Below are 10,718 nucleotides of genomic sequence, written 5' to 3' on the forward strand. Positions count from 1 at the left end.
AAAGGTCTAGAGTTTGGTTTCAACCCGAAGTAATACTTTTGTGATCACATGCCCATTTTTACCCACCTTACCATGTTGTCAGGTGAGAAATTTTTGTGTGCACGAGCTAAACAGTCCGAATTTAGGAGTTTAGACTCATATCGAATGTCCAAAATTACCAAAAACAAAAATCAAACATAATAAACAAAAAAAGAAAAAGAAATTCTGGACAACGTTGCCATAGAAAATCATTTCATGATGGCCTTTGTCAAGAAACTTCAATTGAAAGAACTAATACAACAATTATTTCTTTCTTCAGCATCCGAGGGAGCAACACTTTTGATGGCAATATTTCAAGTCACAGTTTTGTTTATAGCCAATCATACTCAGTCATGAGTATCATCATTCTCTGTCTTCCTCTTTCTTCTATTCATATGATTTCAGAATCATAAAATTTTCTCATTCAACACTAATACTACCTCCCACCACTCTACCCAGATAACAAGAACAAAAAGAACACTACTGTGGTTTCCGAAGAATTGTGTGCGTGTGAAATCTTTTCGTCTTTTAAAACTTCAGCCAGCTTTACGCTGGAAATGAAGAATAAGAAAAACCTAGATAAGCTTCTTCTTCTGAAAGTAGCGCTTCAAGTACCACGCCTGCAAAACTGAAACTGCAATGCAGACACCAAGGGACATGATACTGAACCATGCCACTCTAGCATTGGTCTTTTCACTGACTTCTCTCATTTCCTGTTCCCTGTGAAATAAAAAAATCCAAAAACATAACTTACCATAAACTCGAACAACATTGTGGTGTTGTTGAAACAAATATACTAGTGAACTTGTGCAGTTATAGAATACTGTTTGATTATCTACACCAAGATAACATGACATTGGTAACTAGAATATTACAATTGGGCGAAATCATACAGCATAGCTTACCAACCAATTATGGGTTAGAAAAATTTTAAATTTCACTATGGAAATCATACCAATGTATTTGTTTTCAAGGCGCAAAGTCCCATAACTACTTATTACAAGCTATTTTTTTTACAAAGGCAGTTCATCAACAGAAGGGTTTTCCCAGCCATAAAATTGGAAAGTCCTATCTGCAGTAGCTAAAAGATGACGGTCCTATGGGAAGATATTGTTAAGGGATCAAAAAGCACAAGTGTTGTGATATATGGACGACCAGTATATAAATGTCATAAACTCTATTCGCAGTAGGACACCACTCAGATGCCTAGTCTAGTATCTTTGATCTTTGTCTTCTCTCAACAAATCCATTCCTTTCATAACCTCATAGCCTCAATGGATAACATAGAATTAGCAAAGGGTAAGTGATAATCTATTTCAACAAAGTTGGTTTACCTAAGGGCTCGAAGCATTCAAACTCTATTTTAAAATATTTTTAAATTCTTAGTACTTTTTTATCAACCAGGTTGATTTCATATATTTCATTCATATTATCACACATTTAGGCTCCACATTTATCTCTCTTAGAGTTTTAAGAGAATGAAATGTACAAAAAAGGAACCGATTTTCATAAGTTCATTTGTCCATTGGGCATCGGGGTGTGTGTATCTGTACATATATTGGGGAGAGTAAAAACTCCAGTATTCACTTTAGCATCCCAAATGACAAAAATTTGTCTTTCATTCATCAATATTCTAACTTACTATAGAGGTCCCAACGTGCAAAGAGCAATAACTGATTCCTCAAAAAAAAAAAAAAAGAAGCTATAAAAGACATTAATTCGCACTAACTTTTATAGATTATTTGACCAATATATCCTAAACATTGCCTTCTACACCAGTAGCAGGAAAAAAAGGTAGGATAATAACCAAATTGGTTCCATCCCTCTAAACATGGTCATTTTTCATTTTCCATATAACAGGAATATGGCATGCATTATGGCCCAATAGCAAAATAGCAGGGCAATAACCCAGACATTATGTAACCCAAAGATAATAGCAAAACCATTTTACAGTAGGATTGAGAAGTAAAAGGAACAAAAACATCACAAAAAAAAAGGAAAGGAGGGGTGAGTGAGAAATCATCCTTGATAGATCATGATGCGAGAAGAGAGAGATACCGTTTCTTAAGAAAGTTTATCTTTTCATGGACGGCTTGTGCCATTCCTTCAAGTCTCGTCAGGTGAAGTTCAACACCCTACAGAAATGCAGAGATATAAAAACGATCACAAGAATATAGGATATGGCAATGTATACAAGCCTCTTATCATTTAGGGGAAAGACCATCAAAGGTACCTCAATCTTGTCTTTCTTTGCAACAGATTCCCAGTCCTTGGCAGCAATTCCAATTTTCCAATCAAGACTCATAGTTAAGCTTCTATCGTGTTGATTGCCATCTATCCAAAAGCATGCCACGTAGTTGCCAGACTCGGTGGTTGTAAATGCAAATTGTCCAAGAGTTACATTTTCCTTGTGGTGAAGATTGTTCCCGAATGGTGATGTTACCTAATAAATAGCACAACTTGACTCATCAGATACTTGTTGCAAAAGTTATCATGGTCACATATTTCATATACCTAACAGAACAATCCTTTACATTCAAACTAAATATGCAGTTAAAAGTGTATACCATATTCAAGGAATAAAAAAAATTAGCGAAATTCTTAAGTTTAGATAGTTGTGATATCATAATGCTTAGTTACTTGCCTCATATACAACAAGCAATATTGTAAACAAGATTACATGTGAATAGTAGGAAGCCAGGTGCTGCATCTCTTACGAAGCCAACGAGAATAAGCCTAGAGCATTGGTGTGGTATACTGAAAAAAAAAGATGGTGTTTGTGTATGGATCTCTTTCCACTCCTCTAAACTAAAGAAGTAATGAAAGAAATGCAAAAAATCCCCCAATTGCAGCTTCGGATTATACTCAGTGGAGTTGTCACTGGAAATTTCCTAGAACTGGCCGATATCTAAAAATTGTGAATCACTGTTTTTTGTGGTTAATCTTCAATTTCCTATGAATGTCCAAACACAATTATCTCTCTAGCAGTATAAATATACATAAAAATTAACCAGGGTAGTGAAATACTGCAGCTGAACCAGCAGGTAAAAACTAATTTGACAAATATAAATTAACTCCTTCCCTTCCCAATCATCCACGGTGATGGAAGAGCTCACAATCGATCGTATAAGAGAAACTTCAGATACTGCAATTTTGATCATGGTCCAGGTAATCAAAATTACTAGATACGATTGCTCAACCAAATCAATTACTATAACCTAAGGCTCTCCAAGCAACCAAATCACTTACTTATTCTCAATACGAAAACTGGGTATGATTCGTGTAACAAAGAGAGGTGTGAAGACATACCCGGACAGAGACTCCTGGGGTTTTGTGGGGTTCAGTTTCGTCGATAACATAGTAATCGGCCAGTACGACGACGTTGTTCTGAATATCCTCCGTTACGCACTTGGTTCCGGAAGTCGGAATCGTTAACCATACTGCTTCAGCCACCGGTACCATATTCTGATTACCGGTCAGAACAACCAGAATCAACGCCAGTACCACCACACGGGCGCGTAAGATAGAATTAACCGCCATAAATGACCAGTAAAAACCGCGGCGAGGTTGTTCAGAAGATAATCGTGACTGACTGGGTCCTCGATCGTGAAGAAAGCTTTCCCTAGAAGGTCCCGTAAAGTCCAATTAGGACACAGTCAGGGGATCCAGGAGCCTATCCCACGCGCCTCGGATTTCTACTGATATAGACGAGTACCGTTTGGAGCTCGAACAGCCGTACAAGTTGTTCAGAATTCAACGGCTTTGATTTTGATCCACGTGTCACTTTCGGATACCCTGTTCAGGGTAACTGTATTTATTTGCCGAAGTAGGATTAAGGACAACAATGGCGACTCCCAAGCTCTTCCACTTCTTCTTGGTAATTCTCAGTCTCCTTGTCTCTGCAGCAGCAAAGAAGACTTCTCTTGAACCGCACCAAGTAGAAGAAGATACTACTATCTCACGCTTCCGGCAATACCTCCGATTCAACACGGCCCATCCAAACCCCAACTACGCTGCTCCAGTCTCCTTCCTCACTTCCGTAGCGCTCTCCATTGGGCTTCAAGTCAAAACCTTCGAATTCGTCCCAGGAAAGCCTGTTCTTCTCCTCACATGGAAAGGCTCCAATCCTTCGCTCCCTTCAGTCCTCTTCAACTCACACCTTGATTCCGTCCCCGCCGAGGAGGACAAGTGGTCTCATCCTCCGTTCTCTGCCTTTCACTCCCCCGAAGACGGGAAAATCTATGCGCGTGGTGCGCAGGACGACAAGTGTATCGGCATTCAGTATTTGGAAGCCATCCGCAACCTTAAGGCCAGTGGATTCAAGCCCCTTCGTACGGTTCATGTCTCATATGTACCTGATGAGGAGATTGGGGGTTTTGATGGATCTGCAGAGTTTGTGAAATCGAAGGAATTTGAGGCGTTGAATTTAGGATTAGTGTTGGACGAGGGTCAGGCTTCGCCGACCGATGAATTTAGGGTGTTCTACGCGGACCGATCACCTTGGCATTTGATAATTCGGGCAATTGGAGCCCCGGGACATGGGTCCAGGTTGTATGATAACACTGCCATGGAGAATTTGATGCAAAGTGTGGAGATTATTACTAAGTTCAGGGAGACTCAATTTGATGTTGCTAAGGCTGGTCATGCGGCTTTGTCTGAGGTTGTGTCTGTCAATGCTGTTTATTTGAAGTCTGGGATTCCTTCCCCAACTGTAAGTTAACTAATGTTCTAGTGTTTATCGTCTGGTTATGCTTCTAGTTTCATCTAGTTACGGAAGAGGAAGAGGAATTTTCCATTAATACTGAGGATTTTTCCAGGGGTTCGTGATGAACATGCAACCTTCCGAGGCTGAGGCAGGTTTTGATGTTAGATTGCCTCCTACTGTGGATCCAAATCTTATGAGGGAAAAAATTTCTAAAGAATGGGCGCCTGCCTCCCGGAATATGACATACGAGGTGAATGATGAAGGTCCTTTTTCCTTTTATGATAATCATCATTCAAACATTGATTCTCTATGCATTCATAAAATAGTTGTTAAATTTAAGTTCTTAGCATTTGGACAAATAAAATCATATTGGCTATGCACTTATGCTGATGCCCTGCCAATTTGAATTGAATTTAATTTAATGTGCAATTTTTGTCTCCAGGTTTAGTTTATAAAATTGTTCAATGGAATGTGAATTTGTAATTGGAGAAACCTTTTATGATACTCAACTCACATTAACAAACTTGATTCAATCTAAGTGACAAAGGTAGTTAGGGTACAAGTGAGCGGATGAGTTTCAACCTTGTCTTGGTTCATGTCCTAAGGAATAGGGTGCCACTCAAGAGCTCTTTGTTATCCTTTGCTATACCATTTCATATCTCCCGTTCATAGAATTGGGCATACAACGGGTAAAACAACAGTGTGACCACTTTGATTGCTGTCATATTGATTCATTTCAAGTCATTCTGTTATGATGTAGAAAGTGAACTTTGAAACCCTTTGCTTTGTAGTGGGTGATATTTCTTGGCTTAGTTATCTGTTTTTGGATAATTTGGTTGCTATCATTTGTGGGTTTCTGCTTTGCACTATAACCATATCCATTTGGTATCATCATTTGATTCATTTCTGACTTTCAGAATTCAAAGGGTGAATTTGTGCTAGAGCTTTTCAGATGACAATATCTAAGTTATTATTCATCAGAAGTCAAAATGGGTGAATCTTATACCAGAAGAGTAAAGTATGTGATTATATTAATGAGTAAACGGCATTGTAAAACTTTTTTCAGGAAATCAAAGTGATGTTGCGCTAGATTATTGAGCTAGTGACAACCTAATCAATTGGTTTTCTATGTGATGTTGCTTTAAAAGATTCTGTTACTAGTAGCATTTGCGTTTTTGGATTTATCTCTCTTACAATGTGGTATGAGCAGTGCTATTGCTAATAGACATTTGCGAGAACATTTCCACTTAGATGATCACTTGAATGCATAAATTGATGATGTTTTTTTCCCTCTTTTTTTTTTTCATTTTTTGTTCTTTTATGAAAGGGTGAGAGTTTGACTTTTATTTTATGAAACTTCACATGACCTAGTTTTTTTTTTTTTTTTAATTTGGGATTGGATGCACTAGGTCATTTTAATCCAAATCAGTAAGTGAAGGACAAGCTTGATGCCATCCTAAATCTAAACCATACTCTTTTCTACTAAATGAGGAAACGCCAATTTCGTTTAATTCAAGTCAATTTCAACATCTTAACTGCATCTGCTTTTACTTTGATTTACCTCGACTTAAAAGTATGATAATGAACATGCAAACTAAAATTTTACAGATAATTGAGAAAGGACCCTTAAGAGACTACAAGGGGCGCCCATTAATGACAGCGACTGACGATTCAAACCCTTGGTGGAGTGTATTTGAGCAAGCTATAATTGCAGCTGGAGGAAAGCTTAAGAAGCCTGAAATTTTGGCCTCAACTACTGATACACGGTTCATGAGGCAAATGGGAATACCTGCTTTTGGTTTCTCACCAATGACAAATACTCCCATTTTATTGCATGACCATGACGAGGTTTGATGATTTTGCTTCTCTCTCACCATCTCTTGTGCATATGTTGCTGTCTCTTGTCTAAATTTGACTTTGTTTTGTAGTTCCTGAAAGATACTGTATTCTTACGTGGAATAAAGGTATACGAGTTTGTAATAAGCTCTTTGAGCTCCTTTGAGGAAGCATCTCAGCAGAAGCTGTGAGATTGGTGATAAATTGTTAGGAAATCAAGCAAATACGACTTCAACGTGGTGGTGAGTGTCAGTATGTTTGGTTATGATGTATTTCTTCTTTTGAATTTTTCAATAGTGTATTATTCTTAGACTAGAATGTTAACATCGTTGACTTTGCTAATCATAGATTGCTAGAAAAAGAGAAAAAACAAATGTATGTTGAAGCTACTTGTATTTGTGAATCTTTGGTAGTTCTATCTTTGTTAAATTATACCTGATAGTTTGTCAAGGTGTTTGGGGAGAGTGGGTACTATCCAAAACCCAAGGGTTTACACTTTACAAAGAGAAAGGCACGCAATTACCTCATTTTAAAAAATCTGTCATTTTATTTTTTTGTTCTCAGGAGTTTTTGGGGTTTGAAAGAGAAATGTTTAAGGGCTTATTAAATAGTTAGGTGCTAATTCATGTACCATATATGATGCTACTTGAAAGATCTTGCTGAAGCGTGAGATATACATACTAGCACACATGAATGAGACTTGCAAAATAAAATCATGATTCTAATTAGTCCTTGACATGATTATTTTTTCTTGAAGTTTACTGATAAATCTGGGTTGGATTGAAAGAGGCTGCACTTTTATTGTGAGCCAAGCTTGGGTTCATACAGTAGGAAGCCAAGCTTAACATGCAAAATCCTAGCTGAGCATAGCTGTGTGTGGAAGAGCAATGAATGTATAAATTAGTGTACTTTTTGATATCCTTTATAAAACAGCAGTGAAGTTGAGTTTGTGCTTCTGTAAAACCATTGCCTTTACTGGTGAAAGTTCTTGTGGAAGATGTGTTTGTTGTTGAGGTTTATCTGTACATTCTATGCGCATCCTGCAATATTTTGTTTGCTGAAAATGAAGATATAATTACTTAAGAGGTTTCTTCCTCTATGTCTTTTTCAGTCAACAAAGTTTGCCTCCCCAAGATAATGTATCACACACAAGAAACAGCTATATGTGGATATGGTGGTTGTTGATACTTGATACCCACATCAAGTTCTGGGAAGTTTTACTCTTAAGTTTTATCTGTTCTTCACATGGATATTGCCTCTTGATGCTCCAACAACCTTTGAAAATCTTGATTGCAAACTTTAAATTAAAGCCCCATCTCTTGCAATATTTCAGTATGTGTGTGTGTGTATATATATATATATAACCATTTAATGGTTCCACTATGCCAATCTGGCTTTTAATAGGGGAAGCATATTATCACATACGGCTTTCAATGGAGATACGGAAGATAAAACAGGGTACGGTGCCAGTTGAGATTTAAGAGCCATATTCTATTTAGAAGAATGCATACATGTATCTTCATTATCTTCTTATTATTTTTTTTTTAAATCTTCATCATTGTGGGGTCTTTGGTACCTGATCATTTTATCTAGAAAAAAAAATGTCAAATACTTAAATTCCACATCGATTTGATATATAACTCATCCGAATGTTTTATAAATAAAATCCAATTTCTCACACATCAACAATGCCTTTGCCTTTTCTTAGCTTAATACCATTAAGTAAGACGATTCCAAAAAATAAAGTCGCGGTAAACCCAAAATAGATAATATTATAGGTGTATTTGAGGCTTTGAACTGAGAAGTTCAACCCAAAAAAAGGGAAACGTTTCATGAGAAATTAGTCACGGTGTGGAATTTGCAGGGGATTAGTTATAGCGCCAAATTGGTTAGGGATAAATCTTTTTATAACCCTGCGACACTATTTATATATATTGACAAATTGTGGATATATATAGTAATTTTTTTCTATGAAATGACAGAGAATAACTTCAAATATGCAAGTAACATCCAAAATCCAATAAAAAAAAAGGCTTTAATAGTACTCTTTTTTTTCTTTTCTAGAATTTTGGTCTTGAATACTTGTACTTATATATCGTTTCATAGCAGAGAAGGAGTTGAACTTGAGTCTCCCAATCGAGAATTTATGCCAAACCAACTCGGTCATTCCTAGGTGATTAGGCATTAATAGTAGTTAAATTGATTACAGCTTTGCAGCATTGTTCATATCTGTCATTTTCTTAACCATCTAGCTCTGTCCCTGGTGACGTAGTAGACAAAATATACACAGTGGGTGTTTGGCAGTGCGTTTGTACTGCGTTCAGTTGCAACACACCTCACAGCACCACAGTTTTTTGTGACACGCCAAACAGTTTTTGCGTTCCAACTCACCTCACAGCACCACAGCTTTTTACCTCACAGCACCTCACCACACCTCACAGCACTCCCAAACGCTTACAATGTATGTTGAATTGTCCTACGTAATCAAATTAGGTCAATTATTTTATTTTAGATTAATGTACAATATAAACATTAAGTGATTTTATATTAATATTATTAGTCATCTAATATAACCGTAATTTAGATACACCAAACGCACCACACCGCACCGCACCACAGTTTTAAAAGTGATGCGCCAAACAGTTTTTTGCGTTCCAACTCACCTCACAGCACCATAGTTTTATAACTCATAGTTTTATGTTGAAATGTGAAAAAAGAAACCGCGTTTCCACAAGTAAAAAAACAATTTTTTTTTAAAAAAAGAGTCTGAAAACTACATTCCCGGTTATTCAGTTTTGACAGTTCAATACAAAAAATGCAAGCAGGTTTTAAGGGCTCTGACTAGCTTGAACACAAGTCAAATGAACAGCTGCCATTGAAATGCACATTTTGGGTCGCTAAGAAACTACCATATATATATATATATATATATATATATATATATATATATATATATATATATATATATAGTATAAGACTAATGAAATTTCCTTCAAAGTTCAAACAAGCATGGGCCTTATATTGTTCCTGGATTTCTGACTTGGAGAGAATAAACAAGGACGAAAGTGAGATGTGAAACTTCATTTTAATTAATTTTCTGATTAAACAAGGGAAAGCCGAAAGCATACTGTCACCCACGTGATAGAAATCGGAAGGACTACACATCCATAAAATTTCATCCATAAACTTACATAATCTAGGTGGCATGCCTTTGTGGCTTCTTTAATAAAGTTTATTTATTTTTTTTAATCTATGTGACATGCCTCATAAGCATGCCACCTAGATTATGTAAGTTTATGGATGAAAAAATTATGGACATATATCATTTTGGGATAGAAATATCATAATAACGTGTGATTTTATATATTTAATAGTGCAGATAAATTAACCAAATAGGAAGGAGAGAGGAGGGTGAGGACTTTGTACGAAATGAAGACACTACTATTTATTGGGGATTAACCTTTTTTATAAATCTTTTATTCTTCTTAAAAAATTATGATTGTGTTTTTGATCGGGATCACGAGTCAAACGGTATTTCTTTTTTTGTCCCAAATAAAATTAAATTGAACGTGAAAAAGATATAAAACTTTTCGAGCTTATATTAAATTCTTTCATCCTCTTCTTTCTTTTAAATTTATTTTTGTCCCATTTTCCCTCCCACAGCTAGATTAGGCTCAAGTCCATTCATCGAGCCATGCATGATGTGTTGGCATTTCTCAAAAAGAAAATAAAAAATGTACCATAATATTTACTTATTTTGTTTTTGCCGTACCATAAAGATTCTCATAGAACTTGCCGAAAAAAATAGTTAATTTGTAAAAACAAAAAAAGTAGTAAGGGAATCATGCATGGCGGAAAGCCATAAAAATGTTTGAGATGTGTTATATATATATATATATATATATATAATAATTTATATTATCCATTTTATAATAGAGGGAATTTGCATGGGGAGAGAGAGCTATATACAAGTGACGCGGTTTTAGACAGTGAAGCACCAGCTGGTGTGGTGTGGCGGCAAAATTCTGTACCGTTCAAATGATCAAAAAAATTTATTAGATTAAATCAAGTTTTGACATCATTTGTATGTTTGAAATTCAAGTCGAAACACAAAAATATTATCTGATCTAAAATAGGGTTAACGTCCAAACACAAAAAA

The 10,718-nt window shown here is 36.2% G+C and overlaps 2 protein-coding genes across 4 annotated transcripts; one reads left to right on the plus strand and one right to left on the minus strand.

Moving 5' to 3' along the window:
* Positions 1 to 202: 202 nt before the first annotated feature.
* Positions 203 to 3,692, minus strand: LOC120010876 (transmembrane emp24 domain-containing protein p24delta5). The gene is made up of 4 exons (XM_038861781.1): positions 3,328 to 3,692; positions 2,252 to 2,461; positions 2,077 to 2,153; positions 203 to 738 (listed from the first exon to the last, which is right to left on the minus strand). Exons 1-4 carry the CDS (start codon positions 3,556 to 3,558, stop codon positions 594 to 596), a joined length of 663 nt encoding a protein of 220 aa, XP_038717709.1. The 5' UTR covers positions 3,559 to 3,692; the 3' UTR covers positions 203 to 593.
* A 149-nt stretch (positions 3,693 to 3,841) lies between these two features.
* Positions 3,842 to 7,886, plus strand: LOC120010875 (aminoacylase-1). 3 transcript variants are annotated; one of them, XM_038861780.1, is made up of 5 exons: positions 3,842 to 4,678; positions 4,836 to 4,973; positions 6,332 to 6,571; positions 6,652 to 6,801; positions 7,671 to 7,886. In XM_038861780.1, the coding sequence occupies exons 1-4, from the start codon at positions 3,863 to 3,865 to the stop codon at positions 6,748 to 6,750; spliced, it is 1,293 nt and encodes a 430-aa protein (XP_038717708.1). In that variant the 5' UTR covers positions 3,842 to 3,862; the 3' UTR covers positions 6,751 to 6,801; positions 7,671 to 7,886. The 3 variants fall into 3 exon arrangements, with proteins under 3 accessions (XP_038717708.1, XP_038717707.1, XP_038717706.1); XM_038861779.1 differs by having other exon boundaries at positions 3,844 to 4,729; positions 6,652 to 6,811; XM_038861778.1 differs by having other exon boundaries at positions 3,844 to 4,729.
* The last annotated feature ends 2,832 nt before the right edge of the window (positions 7,887 to 10,718 follow it).

The sequence above is a fragment of the Tripterygium wilfordii genome, chromosome 12 (assembly GCF_013401445.1).
Source record: "Tripterygium wilfordii isolate XIE 37 chromosome 12, ASM1340144v1, whole genome shotgun sequence".
Lineage (NCBI taxonomy): Eukaryota > Viridiplantae > Streptophyta > Magnoliopsida > Celastrales > Celastraceae > Tripterygium > Tripterygium wilfordii.